We start from the raw sequence: 24,078 nt of genomic DNA, 5'->3' as shown, positions 1-24,078 counted from the left end.
TTCATATATAAACAAGTTATTAATAGTAGACGTTTAACTTTGTTTGAGTTTTTATATTGTTAGGAGGTCAACACTCCATTACAAAGACTGACACCCACGGAGGATGAGCTTGCCACTGATTGGTGGAAAGCTAGTCAGCGTTTTTTTTATGGAACGAATGATGAGCAGCCTCCACTTCCTCCACTTCGAGAGCCATCACCTCACCCAGAGCCATCACCTGATCGACCCGACTATACACCTCTAGAACGAGAGCCATCACCTATCCCAATGTTTGAGCAAATGTTTGGTTTCTGCAGGTTAATCTCAGAAGTGAGCTGCGTGAAAATGATGTATGGCTGCAAAAGTTGATTCAATAGTAGATGAGGAAATAATGCTTATTTTTTGATTGTTTAATTGATTTGTAAAAGATGATTTGTAAAAGTTGATTTGTTTAATTGATGTGAACATAATTCTTATTTGTGCTTGTTTAATTGATTGAAATGTAATGGTTGATTTTGTTGATTTCAATCTGCATTATGTTGAAGGCAAAAATGACTATCGCAATGCGAAATAAAAATTGCAACGAGAGAATCGCAATGCGAAATGAAAATCGCAACGCGAAACTAAATTCGCGTTGTGATTTTAATTTTGCATTGCGATTCCCTCGTTGCGATTTTCATTTCGCATTACGATTCTCTCGTTGCGATTTTCATTTCGCATTACGATAGTAATTTCCGCGTTGCGATATTCATATTCGCGTTGCGATTTTCACGTTACGATTTTCATTTCGCATTGCGATTCTCTCGTTGCGATTGTAATTTTCGCGTTGCGATAGTCATTAAGATTGATCGCGAACGTAATTTCCGTGTTGCGATAGTCAAATGAATGCCTAATAAGTGATAACAATTGAATAATAAGTAAGAGTTGGTTAAGTCAAAAGGGTTGGCCTGAGTCATTAATTCAACTGAAAATGTTAAAAGTTCACACATAAAATCCACATAATACAATGTTTGCATTTAAAAATCACCTAAGTTAACAGTCCCAAAAGGTGAAACCAGTTGTGATTGGGATTTTAAAGATGATTGCCTTTTGCTTGACACCATATGAGCTTTGGATTTTGATGAGGATCCATATTTTGGTAGAGGAAAAGATGATTGTGATGGCACTGGTGATCCACATGTCAACCTTGTATGACCACTTTCCTTGCACCGACTACATGTCGATCTCTTCTTTTCTTCACCCTTAGACGGTATACGATGTGACTTTTTGGTCGGCCAGGTAGCCTTCTGTCCATGGCTGGTGGCAAAACTGTTTGTAAGTCATCTGGTATGTCCCACTCAGAAGGATGTGGAATAGGGTAGACAATATCGCCATAAGTCTGTCGATAAACTTCTGTAGTGTAGCAATCCATAGCGTATGCGCTTGAATCATCTTGGTTTAGATGAAGAGCAACTTTTATAACATGGTCACACGGATAACCAGATGTTTGCCATTTCATACAACTACACGTCTTTGCATTTAGATCGACCAGCCCATTTAAGTTATTATCCAGTACTTGAAACAAAGTGTTTGAACATGGTTCAACTCTCCATGACGTTGACTTCACAACACGTTTCGTTATCTTTTTTTCATTCCATGGTGTAACACGATGTTCCAATGTTCCTGTAAATTTAAATATAAATAATACTTAGTAAAATATATGATAAGTTACGAATTCAAAGAAATAATACATGCATGGTTTATTTTCTTGTAGTACCACTGTTGAATAGAGGCTCGAAAAAACTCCATTAACATAGTAATGGGTAATTTTCGGGAATGACGACTTAGAGCGTTGATTGATTCTGCACTATTAGACGTCATGAAACCATATCTTGCTCCAAGTTGATGTACTCTTGACCATCTTTCAAACCCGACATCTTCTAGTGTTTGAGCACACTGATGCAAAACACGTTTTAAACAGTTTATATGCTTATTGAAATCCACTTCCCGATAAGCTTTTACAGCCTTCCAGTATGTCCATTTGTGCTTTTTTATACCAGCAGACCTTGATTTTAGATTTCTATACAAATGAACACCACAAAGTCCATGAAAAGCATATGGGAAACACCTTCTAACAGCGTTGTCAATTGAGTTTGCCCTATCGGATATGATTGTCAGATTGCTAATAGGACATATGCAATCCCTAAGATGCCCCATAAACCATGTCCATGAATAAGAGGTTTCAGATTTGCCAACCCCGTAACCTATTGGCAATATCCCATTGTTAGCATCCATGGCTACTGCTAATAAGTTTACTCCAAGGTATCGACCTTTCAAATGTGCTCCGTCAACTATAATAACTGGACGCATACAAGTAATAAACGAACAAATCTACAAAATAATATACACAAGAAATATAATCATTTAAATGTGAAATGCATGTAACTAACAAAAATCAGTTAACAAAATTATATTGATTTACTAACCGCAGCACCAATGGAGATAAACAGCAACTCAAAGCGTCCATCTCTATCTGTTTTGATATGAGTTACCGACCCAGGATTTTTCAGCTTTAAATTGTGACAATAAGCCGGCAGTTGGGCAAACGATGCTTCTGGCGACCCCCTCAACAATTCCAAGGCATAACATTTGGCTCTCCAAGCTTGAGAATATGAGATACTAATCTTGAACCGAGCATTCATGTCAGTCATAATTTCATGTCCCCGATATACTCTGTCATTCAAAAACATTAACTCAGCCAGAAAACCACCCAACACCTTTTTGTTTGCCTGTCTATGGTTAGGAAAAACTTGGGTTCTTGAACATGTATGTTTATCAATAAAAGTCCTAACTTGAAACACTTCGCAATCTCTTATCCTCTTTGCAATCATACGCCATGTATAGTTTTTGTTAATCATACACCTTGTTTCGAAACGATCTTTGCTTGATTTGTTAACTTTTAGTTGATAGCCATCCTCTACACATTTCGTATACAAAGCTATCTTCAAGTCTTCCTTTGTATCAAAACAATCATCTTTCTTGATACGAATAACTTTTGTGTAACAATCAATTGCGTTATTTACCAACTCTTCTTCCGGTATCTGAAGTAATTCTGGCATATTCCAGTTATACTCCCGTGGCATTTTCTTCTTTTTCTCTTCTTCGGGGAATTCTTCGGGGAATTCTTCTCCTTCTGTTTCTTCTTCAGGGTTATATGAATTACAGAATGGATGTTCAACATGTTCATTCACATTCGTAACTTCCTGCTCATTATCATCAACAACATCTTCTTCGGCAACGCCTGTTTCATCATCAAAATTTGGGTATTGACCAATATCAAAATCATTACACGTCGGGTTTGATTCTTCTTCTGAAACATCATCAAAATCCGAGTATTGACCAAGATCAAAGTCCGGGTATTGACCAAGATCAAATTTCGAATACTGACTAATACTCACAATTTTTTCTGTTGGCTCATCATCATCTAACTGGTCAATACAAAAACCGAAATTTGGTGCTGAAAATTGATTGGGATTTGGATTAGGGAAAGGTTGTAGGTTTTGAGATTGTGTTTGGTATTGGAAATGTGGTGAAACAAAAATTTCTTGGTCATGAAATTGTGGTGGAACCATTAAATTTTGAGGTTGATAACAACGTTGTACATTGTGAGCACCATAAACTGGGGCTGAAGAACTTAGTTGATTACTACCCGCTACTGACCCAACTTCACTACTTTTAGGTTCAACAACATACAATGTAACATCATCTTGCGAAACTCTAATATAAGCAATGAATCGTTCAACATCTTCATTGTCGGATAACAAATAAACTTTACCTTTTCTCTGATAAGATAACCTAAATCCACTTAGGGGCTCTAAATTCAATTTCTTTGAAACACGTAACATTAGAGTTTCATAAGTTAACTTTTGTAAAGACAGTTTTAGTTGAAGATTCATAGGTAAAGGCATATATTGTAAAACACCATGAACATTCTCCTATGACCCTCCAAAACACAAATCTATCCAAACATGATCAACATTAGATGATTTCATGGTTGTAAATTAATTTACTAAACAGACGAGCTGCGAAACTAAAACCTGTTGCCGGATGGGGAAGGATGTCGTTGGATATAGGAACGGATGTCGCCGGAGAGAGTGATAGATGGAGATGGAATGAGTTGCGATTTAGGGATTTAGTTTATGATTTGTTGTTGTTGCATAGTTATATACCCAAAATTTCAGTGTTGCGATTTACAGATTCTCGTTGCGATTTACGGATTATTGTTGCGATTTACGGATTATCGTTGCGATTTATAGATTCTCGTTGCGATTTACAGATTCTTGTTGCGATTTTACGTATTCTCGTTGCGATTTACGGATACGCGTTGCGATTTACGGATACGCGTTGCGATTTTACGGATTTTCGTTGCGATATTCAGAATCGCGTTGCGATTTACGTATTCTCGTTGCGATTTACGGATACGCATTGCGATTTTACGTATTGTCGTTGCGATTTACGGATACGTGTTGCGATTTTTACGGGTACTCGTTGCGATAGTCAGAATCGCGTTGCGATTTTCATATTCGCGTTGCGATTCTGGAAAATCGCAATGCGATAGCACAAATTCGCATTGCGATTTTCCAGATACGCGTTGCGATTCTTGAAACTGATTTGCGATTATGGGGATCGCGTTGCGATTTTTATTTCGCATTGCGATTTTGTTGGTCATTTTGGCAAATCCAAAAAAAGTTGGTTAAAATCGTATATTATAAGGCATTTTTGGTCACTGAGGCGATTTTCTCTACGTTAAACATTATTCTTATATATACTTAGTATTATTTAAGAGTTTGATTGCAGTTAATATTAGTCGAATACACTCAATTGAGAAAAATTATAAATTAATATATTATTAGATAATTGTGATTATAAATTCAGTACATGAAAATGTGGAAAAAAAGCAAAAGAGTAATTTTTACCCATGTTGTAGATTTAATTTACCATTTTCGTCCATATAATATTTCCACATCAGTTTAGCCCTTAAAGTTGTTTAATTGCATCATTCTATATCATAATCCTAACTGAAAACCCTAAATTGATAGCTTAAACCATAAACCAAAACATCATAACCTTTAAACCCTAACCTTAAACCTTAATTTTTAACTTTAAACCATTAATTTAGGGTTTTAAGTGAGGGATGGGGTATAAAATGATACAATTAAGCAATTTCGAGAGCTAAATTGATGCGAAAATATGATAAGGGCGAAACTGATAAATTAAGTATACTACAGGGGCAAAAAGGTAAAGTGTCTGCCTTTAATCTATTTTGCCCAACACAACTAGTTCATAGATTATTTTCATTGTCTTTCTCTTCCAAATTCCCTTCATCTGGTAAACCTCCATTGTTTTTAGAAAGGAAGTGCAATAAAGGGTTCCAACAATATTACCATATTTGATGTATAATTTGGGGATTTAGGATTTTTTGTATAATTTAATATTTTAATTTTTTTATTATAATTCTATATAATATTAAAATATTAATAAAAATATGTCATTTTTTATGAAAAAATAATAAAATAATCATTTTTTATGAAAAAATAATAAAATAATTCATGTCATCATTGAGTGATAAAAAAATTTAATCTATAAAGTTTAGTGAGTAAATTGAAAATATTAAAAGTACATACAGTAAAATAAGAAAGAGAGTGAAATTCAATGATGAATAATGTAGTTTACTCTTAAAGTAGTCCACCTTGTAGACTTTACGCTAGACTCGAGGCCTAGTCAACAGTGAACTGAAGAAAGCAAAGAAAACAGTCTCAGCTTATTGGATTCTTATGAGAAACCACCTTCATTTCAACTGCTACACGCTTCAACTGCTACACGCTTTCTTCCTTTTGTATTTAATAATTACGCTCAGAAACCTTTGTTTTTGGAAATTTGATCTTCTTTTCTATTCATTCTTGCTCTTTTGCTTGGACTGTTCCTAGTTTATTCCTGCGTTTTAGGCCATCTATATCTATATCTATATATATTGATTTTGAACATCAGATTGAGTCATCCTTTTCTTCCTCCTATAATTCTCCATGTTGTCGTTACCTTCGTCTTCCTCGTCTATTTCTAGACACAAATATGATGTTTTCTTGAGTTTTAGAGGTGAAGATACTCGCGCAAGTTTTACAGATCATCTCTATGATGCTCTTCAACGCAGTGGAATCGTCACTTTCAGGGATGACACAAAGCTGGAGGCCGGCGAAGAGATTGCGCCAGAACTCTTTAAAGCCATTCAACAATCATGGTGTTCGGTAATCGTTTTCTCCAAAACCTACGCCTTTTCAAGTTGGTGTTTGGAGGAACTTGCTGAGATTGTTAAACAAAAATTGGAAAAGGGTCATAAAATATTTCCAATTTTCTATGATGTGGATCCGTCTGATTTAAGGAAACAAAAGGATAAAGTTGGAGAAGCATTTGCCAAACACGAAGAGACATACAAGGAAGATCAACACAAGATCCAAAGATGGCGAAATGCTTTGACTGAGGTTTCTAACATCAAGGGATGGCAATTGAATAACAAGTAATTCATTCTTTTCTTTCTTAGTTTGATCATTTATTTCATGGTCATATCTGTTCATTTCTTAAACTGAATAAAAAAACTAAATTTAATTTCTATTGTAGGCATGAATCTGAATTCATTGGAGATATTGTTAAAAAGATCTCAGCAACATTATGTCAAACGTATCCTGTTGTTCATGATAAGTTGGTTGGAATTAGTTCCCGTTTAGAGGAGTTGTATTCAAAAATCGATGTTGGAGAAGATGATGTCCGTATTATAGGAATATGTGGAATGGGTGGCATCGGTAAAACCACTCTTGCAAGAGTTGTTTACGACCAAATGTCATCTCATTTTGATGGCCGAAGCTTTCTTGCTGATGTTCGAGAAGTTTCAAACAAATTGGGACTTGTTTCTTTACAGAAACAACTTCTTACTCAAACCTTGCCTGAAGGAGTATTCAATATATTCAATGTTGATGAAGGAAATGCAATCATCAGTCATAGGCTGTCTCACAAAAAGGTTCTTGTTGTTATCGATGATGTTGATAACAGAAAACACTTAGAACACTTGGTTGGAAGGCGTGATTGGTTCGGTTCAGGCAGTAGGATCATTGTAACAACAAGAGATGAACATCTGCTCCGATTCTATCGAGCTGATTATGTGTATAAGCCTACGACATTGAGTCCCAATGATGCACTTCGGCTTTTTAATTTGAAAGCTTTCGATAGTGAGACAGTATTAGAAGGTGTTTTCATTGAGCTTTCTAAACATGTTGTACGCTACGCTGGTGGTCTTCCCTTAGCTCTTGAAGTGTTGGGTTCATTTTTGTGTGGTAGAGATGCAACTCAATGGAGAAGTGCAATTGAAAGACTTAAACGGGACTCCAACAGAGAAATTCTTGATAGACTTCGAATCAGTTTTGATGGATTGGAAGAAAAGGAAAAGAATATATTTCTTGATATCGCATGCTTCTTCAATGGGGAGGAGAAAGATTTTGTAACCAAAGTGTTGGATGGTTGTGAGTTTTTCCCAGATATTGGAATCGATGTTCTCGTTAAGAAATCTCTAGTGGCAGTTCACGGAAAGAACAGATTGTGGATGCATGACTTGCTACAAGAAATGGGAAGAAAAATTGTTTGGGAAAAATCTATTGATGAACCTGGAAAGCGTTGCAGATTGTGGGATGAAAGGGACATCCAACATGTTCTGACAAAAAAAACTGTAAGTCATTCAATAAAACCAAGTCTTCCTACGTACAAAAGTATACATAATATTTTGAATATTCGATCGAGTAGGAGGAATATATTTATTCATTATATTGAAAAACTATGTCATTTAAAATATTTTTAGTTGATTATAAATGTTAATAAGGATTTGAATAAGTATATAATTTCAGTAAATCACACTCATTGGAAAATGTTATAATTTGCTTAAAGTGATTTATTTACTGTATTCCGATCAAAAGATTATCTTAATGTTAAACATAGGTGTAAATGGTCAAAAGTTTTATCATGCAGTTTAAACCATTCATTCTGTCTTCTTATACTCTGTTCTTGATTACTTGTAGGCCACGGAGATGATTGAAGCCATGATCATCGACAATCAAAGGTAGGAAAACATGGGTATTGATTTTAACGTTTTTCCATGGATTCGAAGAGTTCTTGAAATATCATATTACAATACTCTTATCCGAATATGCATCAGATACAAGTATCAAACACGGATGATTGAAAACACAGTAATGGAGCAACATAGCTTTTAGGTATTGGATTTGTTTTTGCTTAGTTTGAAGCTCATTTTTTGTTTTTCTCATGGTTATCAGAGAATCGAACAAGACACTCAATTTGAGTATCGATGCCTTCTCGAAGATGAAAAGATTGAGATTGCTCAAAGTTCTTTGCCTCTCAAATTGTGATGGTCTCAAATATCTTTCTAATGAGCTACGGCTTTTAGATTGGAAAGGATGTCCTTTAAGATCTCTGCCCTCAGGCTTTCAACCGGACAACCTGGTTGCACTTCTGTTACAATACAGTCACGTTAAACAACTATGGAAGGGAATCAGAGTAAGAATTAATTCTATTTTTAAGATGAATGATGAAAATTTGATTATGATAGAGACAAAAATAACAAGAATGAGCTTTCTTATGTTTTCTCGTTTCTCTCTAATTTATTATTGTTTTCAACAGCCCTTGTACAAGCTGAAAGTGTTAAACCTCAGAGGGTCCCCGAACCTGATCAAGACTCCGGACTTCACAATGGCCCCAGATCTTGAAGTTCTGATCCTGGAAGGTTGTACAAAAATAGTTGATGTTCATCCATCCATAGCAGAGCTTAAGAGGCTTCAAATTTTGAATTTGAGAGGCTGCAAAAGTCTTAGGAATCTTCCAACCAAAATTGGAATGGAATCTCTTCAAACATTCATTCTTTCGGGTTGCTCAAATCTTCTTTGGTTTCCAGATATTGATTGCAAAATGGATTGTCTAAAAACTCTTGATCTTTCCGGATGTTATAGAGTTGGATTTTTGCCAGAGAGTTTGCAGCTAGCAGAGTTTTTGGAAGAGCTCGACTTGAGTGAAACGGCCATAACAAAACCACCGTACTTCATTTTTCAACTTAAAAATCTTAAAGTTTTGTCTTTCAACAGCCGCAAGGGATCTTCATCTAAGCATCGAAAAAATCTGCCTTCTCTCTTCAAAAAAATCCAGAGAGAAAAGACAAATTCAATGGCTCTGATGTTGCCTTCATTGTCGGGTTTGAGTTCATTGACAAAGCTGAACCTAAAGAACTGCAATCTTTGTGAAGGAGATATTCCTAATGATATTTCTTGTCTATCCTCTTTGGTAATGCTCGATCTCAGCAGTAACAATTTCATCAGCCTACCTGATTCTCTTACTCGACTTTCCAAGCTTGAATATCTTGACTTGATGAATTGCCGGGGGCTGAAATCGTTGCCTGAGCTTCCAGCAAGTACAGTAATTGTGAGCATAGATGATTGTTCTTCTCTGGAACTAATTCCTAATCCATCGAAAGTATGCAATTCAAGGGATTTGGTGCATATTATAGGTACCAACTGCTACAGATTGGCTGAGAACATCAATGCATTAACATTGCTGAAAAAACATATTAAGGTTGTTCAATCTCTCTGTTTTGCTCAACAAAATCTCGTACTCAAGAATTTGTGTTTATAGTTACCAGCGAAAGGTGTTTTATTTTGCAGGCATTTGCAAATTCAAGAAAAAGGTTCGATGTTATTATACCTGGAAGCGAAATCCCGGAATGGTTCAGCCATCAAAGAGTCGAGTCTTCAATCAAGATGCCACTGCCTCTCAATATTCGGAATGATAGTCAATGGATGGGAGTTGCTTTCTGCTTCATTTTTTCCGGTGGTGATTCTTCGGTGAATGAGGAAATCAGGTGTAAGGCTGTTATCCGTTGTGGAGAACCTCGAGATCTTGATTACGATTCCATTCCTCTAGGGAAAAGTTTTAATCAGCCCATAAAAAATGACCACCTTTTTCTTGGTTACTTGGGGCGTGACGTGTTATATCCATATTACTTGGAGAATGAATGTGGTGAAAGTAAAACCGAGAATACATCAACACCGGATTGCTCAAATCAGGAATGCGATGAACTTGAATTGTCATTCGAATATGATGCTCGTGGCAAAGGTGTTGGGGTGAAGAAATGTGGGGTTGGGATAGTGTATGAGAAAGATTTGGAAGATGTCCAACTTACAACAGAGCAACACATCAATTAAAGTAGGGCACAAATTGAATGAAGACTCCACTGTTGATGGACACAGAGACAGACATGTTGAGAACCATTAGGCACATGGGAAGAAACGTTTGTTGATTATGCTGACTTTCTAATCACCACTCTCGTCTATTCGGTACCTCATCTATTTTTCTAATTTTGTTTTGATCGCCCAACTACTATATTTTAATATATATTTTTAAAAAATTGGTCGTTGACTTAATAAAAATAGTAATGTGACATAATGTAATAACAATTTTAGTCTCTAACACTTACATATCTTATTAAACTAAATCTATTTTTGGAATAAACATACTATTTAACTCGTCATTCACCATATAAACATAAAACGTCAATAAAGAAGAGGAAAAAGAAAAAAAAACTTCTTTAGTCCATCATTCGCCAAAGCTAGTCAAGACAGAGTCTTGAAATCGGAAGGACAAAAAAAAGAATTAGAGAATTTTAGAATACCTAAACTACTTTGGCAAATGTAATATTAAAAAAAACTAATTTCTAATTAGAGAGGAGAAGATAAATTATTGATAACTTAACTATTGAAGGTAAATATTAATCGATAATTTTTAATCATTTACTCTGGAAATTAATTACGGTAAATATAATAGTTAATTTATAGTTGAATATATATTTATAAACTATAGTTAATATAGGATTTAAAGGGAAATGAGATTATTATTTTTTATATTTTTAAAATATATTTAATATTTTCTATACTTTATAATAATGGAAAATATTATATTTAATTTAAAAATATAAAATACTAAACTAAATTTTGCTTTTAAACTTATATAAACTTTTATATAATAATTTTTTTCAATTCGTCTTACCTACACGACAACTATGCGAGATATTTTAAAATTATATCAAATCACTAAATAATATTACATGTATTTTGACCAGGGTTAGGCACGGGACCCGAACCCGACGGGTTCTGACCAGGGTCGGGTTTTTTTTAAAAAAAAATTGGGTCGGTTCGGGTTTAGGGTGAAAATATCCGACCCAACCCAGAAAAAATATATAATTTTATCTTATATATTTAAGAATAATTACAATAATACCCCTCAATATATATTTTTCAATTAAGTTATTATTTTTATTGAATAAAAATAATATTTTTTATTATTTCGAGTCGGGTCAGGTCGGGTCTTAGGTGGAGGATCATTTGTTCTCGGGTCGAGTCGAGTGGACCAAAAACCCAACCCGACCCATGCCCTTCCCTAATTTTGATTATATTTTCTTTCTAAATAAAATATACCTCTAATTTAGCCGAATTGTTTTTAGATATTAATATAAAAGAGTAAATTATAACATTCCTCACTGAATTATATTTTCTCTCATATTTTACTTACTGTACTTTCAATTTTTTAATTTACTAATTGAACTTTCGAATTACTCCAGTTTTGATCACTCTAAATTATTTTATTATTATTTCTATATGACATGAAGTTTTTTATTATTATTTAATTTAAAATAATTGAAAATATAAAATAAAATTATAAGGTGGTCGAATGCCACCACTGACCACCGTCAACTGTCGTAGATGGGGTTGTTCTGTCTCAAATTTCATGGGTCTTGTTCGTCTCAACACATTGATTCTGAATCCTCCCTCCATTTTGTCAGAACTTCTCTGGAGTCCATGAATTATAGATCGAAAGTTAGGAGCTGAAACGTTTCAGTCGAGATTCATGAGTTTTGTGACATTTTCTGGTGAAACAACCACCAAATTCAAACTCAAGGGGGTTGAAACAAACAAGACCCATAAAATTTGAGAACGAACGACCACCATCTACAACGATCGACGGTGGTTGGTGGTGGCGTCCGACCACCTTCTATTTTTATTTTATATTTTCAATTATTTTAAATTAAATAATAATACAAAAATGCCACATCATACAAAAAAATAATAAAATAATTCAAAGCGATCAAAATAGGAGCAATTCGAAAGTTCAGTGAGTAAATTATAAAAATTGAAAGTACGGTGAGTAAAATAGGAGAGAGAGTATAGTTAGTGAGGAACAATGTATTTTACCCATATTAAAAACGCGTTTAAGAGTTAAAATGAAATGGATAAACTACGCGTTTAGTTCTTAATCTATCAGTTTTTGTCTGTTTTAGTACCTAAACTTTCAAATTTTCAAAACATACCTAACATTTATTTTTTGTTATACTTTAGTACCATGTTGTTAAAAACTTAACGGACGGGCTCGTTGGTTTTCACATCTACAGTTGCTGATTGTTGTATCTATCGGCTGATTGTTGTATCTGTCGGCTGATGAAGCCCAAACTTTCTAGCCCGCACATTTTCGACCCCCTAAATGTGATTTCGACCTCCGTTTCATCGAGAAATGCCTCATTCTTGTCAAATCGATTATGGAATCTTCAATTTCTTCATCTTTAATCTCAATAGTCTACTTTCTGATATGCCTGAAACTGGACTATGTTAGTTGACTCGTCATTGTCTCGTGGTCCACCGTCCAGTAAGCCTAAAACTAGACTATGTTGGTCGACTCTTCATTCCCTCGTGGTCTATCGTTCAAATTGATCGTTCGTCCACCGGAGTTATATCACGTCAGTCCATCCGTTAAGTTTTTAACGGTTTGGGGTACTAAAATGAAACAAAAACTAAACGTTAGATATGATTTTGAAAAAAAAATGAAAGTTTAGGTACCAAAACGACCCAAAACTGATAGTTTATGTACTAAACACATAGTTTACCCAAATGAAATTTATCCCTTATTATTATTACTCCATTTATAATTAGGTAAACTACATCATTCCTCAATGAGCTTTACCCTCTCTCATATTTCACTCATTGTACTTTCAACTTTTAAACATTTACTAAGTGAACTTTCATATTACTCCTATTTTAGTCATTATAAAATATTTTTTATTCTATAACGTGACATTTTTTTATTAACATTAAAATATAAAAATAATATTTTTACTTCTCCACCATTTGTTGCATCACCACCACCCATTCTTGTCACTATCGACCACTGTCAGTCTAAGGAATCGATAATCGTTTAATCTCAAATTGTAAAGAGAGACTCATCTTGACATGTTGAGACAGAATCTAATGGTTGTTTCACCAGAAAATGTCCCAAAACCTGTGAATCTCGACTGAAACATTTTAGTTTCCTCACTTTTGATCTCCTATTCGTGGAATTTGGAGCATGTTCAGACAAAATTTAGGTTGGATTCGAACTCAGGGTTCAAGGAAAAGTGACCCATGAAATTTGGGATCAAAAGACCACCATCTATGGCGATTGACGACGACTGATGTTTTGATTTTCTCGTTTTTATCGTATTCGGATTATGATTCGACAAAATAAAAGTCGGATTCGGACTCAGGGGTTGAGATGAAGCGACCGATGAAATCTGGGATCAAACAGCCACTATTTAAGGCTATCGATGGTGGTGTCCAACATCAATGAATAGTAGACTTCCATTATCTATTTTTATTTTACATTTTAAATTATTTTTATATTAAATAATAAAAAAAATGTCACATCATATCAAAATAATAATAAAATAATTTAGTCTGATAAATTCAAAATTTTAGTAAGTAAATTGGAAAAATTAAAAGTGTATTGAGTGAAATAGGAGAGAAAGTAAAGTTAAGTGAGGAATTGTATTGTTTAACCTTATAATTAAAGTAGAGTCATATAGTTAGTAGAGTTTACATTCTCGAGGCCTAGTCAACACTAAACAAAGCAAAGCAAGCAAGCATTTGTAGTCTCAGCTTCTTAGATTATTCCGGGAAAACACCTTCATTTTTGATACCCAACTTCCACGCTTTCTTCCAGTATGGGGCTATTTTGGTAATTATATCAGGGTTGCTTTTATATAACATAATTGTAACCTAATTGTTATGATCATTGCAAATAATAAGAAAAAACCGCTCATCACTCCCGAGCATGTAGGCACGTTGTCGAACCTCGGTTAAATCTTGAGTTCTTCATTTGCTTTACTGCTTGTTTGTTTCCCTCGATCGGGCAAGAGAACGGGGGAATCCCATATGACCCAATATATTTGACAAGTAGCACTATACGTCAACCCAAACTGCATCTTCCTCCCCTGGATTTCGAAAAGGAACTCTTGGAACACCAATAGGCATTAAAGAAAAGAAAAAGAATTAAATACTATATTTCACTTTGATGTGGAAGCGTAATAGTGGTCTTAATAATATTGGCCTTTATCATATTTTATACATAGATAGAATTTATCATATTTTATACATAGATAGAATAAGGCCATAAAATAAAGATAAAGAAAGACAGAATGAATGAAAGATCAGGGTTGCTTTTATATAACATAATTGTAACCTAATTGTTATGATCATTGCAAATAATAAGAAAAAACCGCTCATCACTCCCGAGCATGTAGGCACGTTGTCGAACCTCGGTTAAATCTTGAGTTCTTCATTTGCTTTACTGCTTGTTTGTTTCCTATGTTACTTAGCCTGATTACTCAACAATGGGTATCAGAGCGTTGTTGATGGCTATGTCAGGTGTGAAATTCGCATGGCAACTTTATATTATGACAAGCAAGGGTAAAGGATTTGTTGGTGCAACAAGGGATTTTGAAAGGTCTACGATATCAGAAATCAGAATTGATGAAAGATGATGATTGGGAAGAACTGCAGCACCGAGCGACAAGAACCATATGATTATGTTTGGTAGATGAGGTTATGTATCACGTAATGAGTCTATCATCTCCAGAAGAAATTAGAAAGTCAATTTATGTCTAAATCCCTAACGAATAAATTATATCTAAAACAAAGGTTGTATGGGTTGTAGATGCATGAAGGTCATGAATTGGTGCAACACATGAATGTTTTCAATCAAATAATTACATACAGAGAAATGATTATGTTGTGTTCACTGCCTTCATCTTACGAACACATGGTGACTACTCTTACATATGGGAAAGAAATATTCAAAGTTTAAGAGATTATTGCAGCCTTGTTTGCTCAAAACCAGAGGAAGCATAATGCTTGGGAAAGCTCTCATGCTGATAGTTTCTATATTAAGGGTAATCAAGACCATAGAAGAAATTCAGAGAATGAGGGGTATGGAAAATGAAATTTCAGATCAAAGTCCAGGGTAAAAAGATAATTTGTTGCTACAAATGCAAGGAGTCGGGACATACGAAGAGAGATTATCCAAATTGGAAAAAGTAGACTGATGAGAAACATGATAAATCATCCAAGTCTGTGCATGTGGTGTAGGATGACAATTCAGATTATAGTGATGGTGATATGTTTTATATTTCAACAACTAAGTTGACAGATACATGGATTCTTGATTCCGGATGCTCTTATCATATAACGCCTAATAGGGAGTGGTTTTCGACATACAGGTCAGTTAATTCTGGTTCTATCTATTTAGGTGATGACAGATGTTGCGATATTATTGGTGTTGGTGAAGTCAAAATTAAGATGTATGATGGTACTGTTAGGACATTATGTGATGTTAGCTTTAGACACTCATTTTCGTCCGAATTTGTTTTTTTTCTTTCCTTTCACATTATTTATTATATTATATATATAGTAGTATAACATCATTTTTTGAAAATGCTTTTGAAATGATATAATATATAATTTCCAGAAAATGGTTTTTGAAAATGTATATATCATATAGTTTTGAAAACGTTTTTAAAATATATATCATATATAGTTTTGAAAACGATTTTTTGGAAATATATATATATATATATATATTATAGTTTTTAAAACATTTTGAAAATAAATATAATATATAGTTTTTAAAACATTTTGAAAATATATATAGTTTTTAAAAACATTTTGAAAACGTATATATATATTATATAGTTTTGAAATCATTTTGAAAACATATAATATATAGTTTTAAAAACATTTTTGAAAACTATATAATTTTGAAAAACATTTTTAAAATATATATATATAATATAATTTTAAAATATTTTTAAAAATATATATTATATGGGTTTTGGAAAATATTTATATATATAATATATTATTATTATTTTATTATTTCTTTTTTCTATTTTATTATTATTAACATTTTTATTTTATTTTGTTTGTAGGTCCAACAAGGGTCCAAATAACAGTCCAAGTCCAGTCCAAATAACGGGCATGAACCAATCCAACAGACAAACGGCCGATGAAGGCTTATAAATACCAAACAGAACCACAGTGATAGGGGAAACCAAACGGTGAACATCTACACCGAACAAGAACGACCAGTACAAAACAAAACATCAACAAGAAGTCAACCACAAAAGCATCGATCCACCACAATAGTGGTCAGAAGCAAAAGTACATCGAAACCACAAAAAAACGATAGTCATAAAGATAATAAAATCGTGAACCATCGCAACCCATCAACACCAAAAATAGACGTTGAGGAAGATGATGTTTGCGTTATAGGAATCTGCGATATAGGTGCATCGGTAAAACGACTCAAACGTTTGACAATGAAGATTCAAACACTCCTGCAAACATTGTACTCAAACCCGAGACCTCTAATAATAAGATATTTCTAAAGATAACAATCATCCTTTAACCACTGAAATCATCGGATTCGTACTTCTTTTTTAATATAAACACTTAAAATGTTAATAAATTTAGTCCAGGTACTAAACGTGTAGTTTCAGTGGTGAAACTTGGTGATAGAGTTTGGGGAAACAACTTAAAATTTTAAAAACTTTAGAGGTTTAAACTAAGATTTTAATTTTTTTTTGAAGGGTTTTGTTTATATTTTTTCCAGAAAAAATAAGATATAACTACAATTTTTGAAAATTTGAGAGACTTAATGATTTTTTTTAATTATGGGAGGGTTTTAATTAAAAACATTAAAATTATTTAAAATTTAAATTGAATTTTTAAAAATTGGGGGGCAAATTGAATTTTTTAAAAATTTTAAGGGTCAAAATTAAGAAAATTTAAATATCGACTAAAACATAAAATATAAGCAGAAACAATTGGTTTTCATTAACATATATGTTAATACAACAATGAATGAAATGGTAATCAATGTTTTAGTATACAATTAATTTGGAAGATTGGTATCACCATATACAACTATCAGCCTCAGCCTCACCCTGCAAACTTCCCGTAATGGCGCATCGATCTGGATCTCATTTTCGATTACTCCAGACTTAATGTTGGTTCTTCGTACAGATAGAACAAACCCGGATCGTATTCCAGAGCCCACATCATCTGTTCCAATTCAAACAAAACTAAATTTATGAGTAAAATACGCCGGATTATGCTAGCCTCATGCTCGACTGTTCGATAGATGTACCTCCCACAGATACAACTAATCACAGAATGAGAACGACGACGAAACAAAACCATTAGCATTCAAACAGAGAACAAATAGTCACCCCCACCCAGCGTCTCTGTAAACCAAATATGAGAAAATCAGCAAAGTTTTGGTGTTCGACATCCGTGTATGATGCACATTCGAAATCGGATTTAGGATACCCTATCCGGATACGCCTACCTGAGTTCGAGTAATGCAACAATGTAAAACTCTAGAGAATGAATCGATATAACTTTCGTTTCGTACCTAATTGCTGGTGAAAATGTATGCAACGATGAGTATCCGTATACGTCACATATTCAAACATACATATGCCAGATACATACCAATCTGCGCATCAGACGTTCGAAGCACCAAAATGCATTGGCTTCGTTTTCGAGTAGAATTATCATGGGGGATCATAGATCACTCATTCCTGCTCAACATTGTTAATGAAGCAATCAAACAATCCATAAAACTATATAATAATCACTTCCCAAACAAAAAACTCGACGAAATTCGATACTCACCTTGACATTATCCAACATCTGTATCAATCCAGGCATAAACGACGAGAATATCCCAAAGTTTCACCATAGTCTCTTGCTTTTCGTATGATACTAAACTCCTATCGGTTCGTTTAACATCAAGACCTAACAAAACAAGATTTCTTGTTAGATGCATATCCGTGTTCGACAATCATTCCGAGTCGAATTTAACGAGTCATCGGCATACCTATTTGATGTAATAAGAGCAGCCAATAAACATAATTTTTTCAAAACTACAATAAAAATCCACTTAAATATCTTAGAGAATTTGACAATTTAGAAATAAGTGTTTGTAAATACAAAGATTACATAAATATAAGTACATTTTATGATTACGTGTTTACTAAGAAATTATTATCCGATAGTGTTATAACATTTAAGGATATTTAATTTTAATATAAATTTTTAAATTTAAAATGTTCATCTATTATAAATACAATTTCAGCTTAAGATTATTTTCTACATAAATAAAACATATTTTGGTTTATTTACGTTCTAATTTTAGTAAAATTTAATCTGACGAAATTTGAGAGGGTCAGTTGAAGATAATATATTATGATCAAATTACACATAATTTTCGTATTATACATCCATAATTAATCTGTCATTTGATAATATTAAAATACATGATCATAGATCATTTAGCTTCAGTAGTAGATATAACAAAAGTCGTCTTGGTTGTACGTTAACATGTTTGGTAGGCATAATGGTTTGATACATCTTTTGTTATTGTGGTAAAATTTTTGAACTCTAAAAGTTATGATCATAAAGTAGAAGATTGTTGGATTATACATTACATATATAATAAGTAAATTATTATGTATTATTTATTATCATAAAAATTAATCTATATTAAGACGATTTTGTATAGTTAAAGTTAATTAGATTTAAGAATTTATTGAGTGATTTTAATGATAAAAAATATAATATTATTCTTTATAGAATATTCAGATATGAGCAAATGTATCTACAAAATATGTGTATTATTATTTTTTTAATATATATTATCTTATAATCATTCTAAACTATTAAAAATTAGACTTAATGAAAGAAATGACAATGTTGCTATTGCAACTCGTTGAATGTACTACGATATGACGCCCCATTTTTTTTAGTACACAAAAGTTTAGGTCGGGTGTGGCTTCCCCAATTCAAGGTCAAGACTTACTTAAGATTCAATTGGGATTTACAGATTTTATGGATTGTCCACCAAGAGTGACGGTGGTGAGATTCGAACTTGACCTTACAAGCTCAAATTCTTGAATCCCAACCACTTGTGCCAACACTCGTTGGCACGATATGATGCCCCATTGATTAGGTCGTTTAATATATAGAATTTTTTTAAGATTTAATGGATAAATTAACTTATGGATTATACATAAAATTCTATTTTATTATTATTTTTTATTCATTTGTCCGTCACTGTTAAAAATGATATAATCTTTTAAAATCAATTAATGAGTACTACGTAGAGAGTTAAATTGAAAATAATATATAATTTAAGGGTTAACTAGGAAAAAACTTTAAAATATTTTATTTTATTTTTCTCTTTTCATTATTTTCTTCGTATTCTAATAAATAAAAAGTTTTTAGATTTTTTTATATATAATCTGAGCGGTTAAGAGACATTTTTAGTAGGTTGCTCACTGGATCCACATTCTGTATCTGTTTCTGTTTTTGTACCTTGTTACTGTAGCTATTTGTTATTTGGGTAATAAAACTTAAAAATTTATCCAAAAAAATAAAAACATAGGTAGGTCACAATGAAATTTTGATCTAATATGATGATTAAATTTAAAGATCAAAATCTAATATCTTAAAAATAAATCTTAATTATGATTTTTTTTAAAGTTTTATAAAAAAATAATGGAAAATTATGGTTAAAGGGATGATGACAATAATTTTGGTGTAAAAATTGAGTCAACAAAAAGTTTATGCATTAATTGATTGAAAGGGTTACATTATTTTTCAAACAAAAATAGTAGAAGGATAGTCATAAAATAAAATTTAAAAATCTAGTTTTTTAAAAAAAAAATTAAAAAGAAAAATAAAAATCTAAATATAATTCAAGAGTCAATTTATTAATGGGTAAAGTACACAAATAGTCCCTAAACTATAGGAAAATGCTTTGTTGAGTTCCCGACTATTAAAAGTTACAAAATGGTCCCTCGACTATAGGGAATTGTTTTGTTGAGTTCATCGACTATTAAAAGTTACAAAATGACCACTTGATTATTCATTATGTTTCAAACCCATCATTTTCGTTAAAAAATTAACAGTCGTCTGAGTTGGACGTTAACATGCTGACTGAGATATGATAGTCGTTTGAGATTATGAGATCAAATTTTATCATATCTCAGTCAGTAGGTTAACGTCTAGCTCAGACGACTACTAATTTTTTAACGAAAAAGGATGAGTTTAGAACATAATGAATAATCGAGTGACCACTTTATAACTTTTAATGATCAATGGACTCAACGAAACAACTCCTATAGTTGGGAGACTATTTTATATCTTTTAATAGTCGAGAGACTTAATAAAACAATATCATACAGTCAGAGAACCATTTGCATACTTTACCCTTTATTAATTAATCCTTTTTATAAATATATAGTTAGACTATGAACCACACACACTTGATGTGTGACCTTTTCACAAGAAATGAAACCATTGACAAAGAAAAACTTTGGTTTTAAACTTTGATTTAAATTGCTTAAGAAAGTTTCTACACAGTTTAATTTTTCAAAGTTTTCACCGCCTTGTTATCCTCTCTAAACTCAAGTAAGAACTTTCCATAAAATCCTCTTTCTCTTTCGTTTTACTTTGATATTTTCTCCATATAAATAGGTATGTAGTAGCTTCAAGTTTATAAATTCATCGTTTTTCCTTTTTTGGTAAGAGCAAAAGGAAAAAATATTGGGTTTACAGGTTGAACTTTAACCTTGCATCCAAAGTTTTTATCTTTCTTTGTCGTTTCTTGATCTTAAAAACTTTTAAAGTTGAAATTTTTAGCAAATTCCCAGGTTGATTTTGATCAGAAATTTTGAAAAACAAAATGAGTTTCGGCATCAAGCAATCAGCTTTAACTGTGAATGTTTCCAGCTCAATTGTTCACAAAAGATCGTCTTCCATTATATCTTCGTTTTCACCATCTGTGAGTCTGAACCTTCAAAACAACACTAACCAAAGGGCCCTTATTTCAGTGTCAAAGCCTTTGCATATCTCATCCATTGAGAGTTGTTGTTTTCACAATGAGAAAAAACCAGTGATCCATTGTAAGGCGTATGAAGCTGACAAGTCACAGTCGGCGGCGGCGGCCGAAGGTAAATCAGAAACCGCGCAAAGAGTGAAAATTGGGATTTATTTTGCAACTTGGTGGGCTCTGAATGTGGTCTTCAATATCTACAACAAGAAGGTTTTAAATGTTTACCCTTTCCCTTGGTTAACTTCGACTCTGTCACTTGCCTGTGGTTCTCTGATGATGTCGGTTTCATGGGCCACAAGGATTGCTGAGCCCCCGAAAATCGATATCGAGTTCTGGAAGGCTCTGTTTCCGGTGAGGTTTCCCTCCCTTTTTTGTTTGGTTAGTGAGAAAGTGAAAGTAAATAGTCTGTTATCCAGTTTTATGAAAATTACAGTTTGTTGATTGCATTGAAAATGAAACCACAATTTGGTATTATCTGTCTTATCTTAAACAAGAAAAACAAAAGGAAAATTCTGATGTATGTTCTTGTTTCTGAGAAATTAAGATTAAGATGTCAAATTCTGATATATGTTCTTTTGGTTTCCTTTTCCGTAGGTGGCTGTGGCACATACAATTGGACATGTTGCAGCTACTGTGAGCATGTCTAAGGTTGCAGTTTCATTCACTCACATCATTAAAAGCGGTGAACCAGCTTTCAGTGTCATCATTTCGAGGTTCTTACTCGGAGAGACCTTCCCGCCGGCGGTTTACCTGTCACTTCTTCCAATCATCGGTGGTTGCGGCCTTGCCGCCTTAACCGAACTCAACTTCAATATGACTGGTAAAGACATAAGTTACCATGGTGTCTTGTTTTTTCAGCTGTAATGTGGGATTAATATTTTGGATGTTTATGATGCTTGAGGATCCTAACTGGGGTTGATCTTCTACTTTTAATCAAACTGTTTTTCGGGTTACGGCCGAGTGGTGAACTTGGTTCTTCGTCGCGTATTCTCAGGTTTTATGGGAGCTATGATTCGAACTGGCATTTGTCTTCCGTAACATATTCTCGAAGAAGGGCATGAAGGGGAATGCTGTTAGCGGGAATGAATTACTACGCTTGTTTGTGTATGCTGTCCCTTGTAATTCTCACACCTTTCGCAATCGCCGTGGAGGGACCGCACATGTGGGCGGCAGGATGGAAAGAGGCTGTATCTCTAATTGGACCACAGTTCATCTGGTAATAACATAACCCTACTAAGTCGTAATTATCGTGTAGATTTATTCGTTGGATTTGGTAGATACTTTGAAGGTATTCTATGAACTTTTCCGAATTTCTCGTGCTGGTTAGGTTTAGAAATAAAGGATTTAGAGGCCCCATTGCCTATATGATGTCAATTTGTATCACTTATTGATTCTGTTCGATCGATGTTTACTGAACTGTTCATAGTTACGTTTTGAGTTCTATTAAAGATTCAGACAGGACCTGTAACATGAGCATTAGACGATATCGGTGTCGTCTTTATCTGTGCCGGTTTCGGTACTCTTTTGGATCCAATCGTAGCTGTATGTGCTAACAAACGTTGTCGATTATATTCATATTTGGTAGGTGGATGGCTGCCCAGAGTATTTTCTATCATCTATACAACCAGGTCTCGTACATGTCCCTCGATCAGATCTCTCCCTTGACATTTAGCATCGGCAATACCATGAAACGTATATCCGTTATAGTCTCATCCATCATCATCTTCCACACACCGGTCCAGCCAATCAATGCTCTTGGAGCCCATTGCTATCTTAGGAACCTTCTTGTATTCCCAGGTGAGTGACCGGTCTAAATTATTAACGACAATGCATTCTCGTCACATAGAACACATGTTCATGCTTCGACGAGATACTTTCGACATGTTCCGTATTTCGTTCTTAATCATTCAAAAATATGCTCGGTTGTCGATCATTTCACCCTCCCAAATCTCATAAACTCTCTCTTTGCAGGCAAAGGCATGAGAGAACACATGGGGTTAAAGAATTTCAATTCATCGAATAACATAGACGAAAGAGATAGCTCTGAGGAGGTCGTAGTTCACTGTCTTCGGCGAACCATGATGGCCGGATTTTGGTCGAAAAGGACCCCGGCAGGCGGCTTGTCATTATGTAGATATTTATAATAAGGAATTAGGCAGGTTTTTTGGTTTTTTCCCAATTCAGGCTTGAAGGGAACACGTTTTTGAATAAAACAGGGTCAATTCTCCAAGCCATTGTCTGTGTAAGCAGACATGAATAAACAGAGCCAATACAATATATACTCTTAAGATTGAGCTGCCATTGATGCTTAGCTTATGCTCCACATTGAGAATCCGTTGTCAATTTAAATTTAGTTTTATTTATTTTAATTTGTTTATTTCAATCATGAATTAAACGACATAAGGTAAATTATATTGATGCTGGTGTCACAAAGAAAAACCTTGGTTCTACTGCAATGTCTATTCTGGGATCGGATACCTACAAGAGAACGTTGTAAAGAAGTAATGCACCGATATATGATGCTGCAAGAACCAGTGTTTGATAATGTAATGACTCTATAGCATATGTGCACATAAAACCAGTTTTGTTGCCAAAGTCTTCAACTCTTCAGCTTAGCGAACCGTTTTTCAAGCCTGCAAATCCGAGATTCGAGCTCAAGACTAAGGGTGAAAAGATCAGTAGTGTCAATGCCTTCTCCATCTTTGGACCTGGTTTGCTCTTGACATCATCTGTGACCAATCCTTTTGATTCTCCGAT

The 24,078-nt window shown here is 33.8% G+C and overlaps 1 protein-coding gene and 2 pseudogenes across 1 annotated transcript; 2 read left to right on the top strand and 1 right to left on the bottom strand.

The window, feature by feature from the left end:
- The first annotated feature begins 5,978 nt into the window (after positions 1–5,978).
- LOC120167365 (TMV resistance protein N-like) lies at positions 5,979–10,357 on the top strand. The gene is made up of 6 exons (XM_039176402.1): positions 5,979–6,529; positions 6,631–7,729; positions 8,076–8,116; positions 8,331–8,571; positions 8,695–9,636; positions 9,726–10,357. The coding sequence occupies exons 1-6, from the start codon at positions 6,042–6,044 to the stop codon at positions 10,263–10,265; spliced, it is 3,351 nt and encodes a 1,116-aa protein (XP_039032333.1). The 5' UTR covers positions 5,979–6,041; the 3' UTR covers positions 10,266–10,357.
- A 7,054-nt stretch (positions 10,358–17,411) lies between these two features.
- LOC120167364 lies at positions 17,412–18,337 on the bottom strand (annotated as a pseudogene).
- Positions 18,338–21,162: 2,825 nt separating this feature from the next.
- On the top strand, positions 21,163–23,304 carry LOC120167363 (annotated as a pseudogene).
- The last annotated feature ends 774 nt before the right edge of the window (positions 23,305–24,078 follow it).

Source organism: Hibiscus syriacus, unplaced genomic scaffold (genome assembly GCF_006381635.1).
Source record: "Hibiscus syriacus cultivar Baekdansim isolate YM2019G1 unplaced genomic scaffold, ASM638163v2 tig00111671_pilon, whole genome shotgun sequence".
NCBI lineage: Eukaryota > Viridiplantae > Streptophyta > Magnoliopsida > Malvales > Malvaceae > Hibiscus > Hibiscus syriacus.
This window is presented reverse-complemented; position numbering and strand designations above follow the sequence as displayed.

Coding starts and splice junctions, on each gene's coding strand:
- LOC120167365 (XM_039176402.1), top strand. CDS start 6,042: ATGTTGTCGTTACCTTCGTCTTCCTCGTCTATTTCTAGACACAAATAT. Junction 6,530..6,630: donor GGATGGCAATTGAATAACAA/GTAATTCATTCT, acceptor TTTCTATTGTAG/GCATGAATCTGAATTCATTG. Junction 8,572..8,694: donor AACTATGGAAGGGAATCAGA/GTAAGAATTAAT, acceptor TGTTTTCAACAG/CCCTTGTACAAGCTGAAAGT.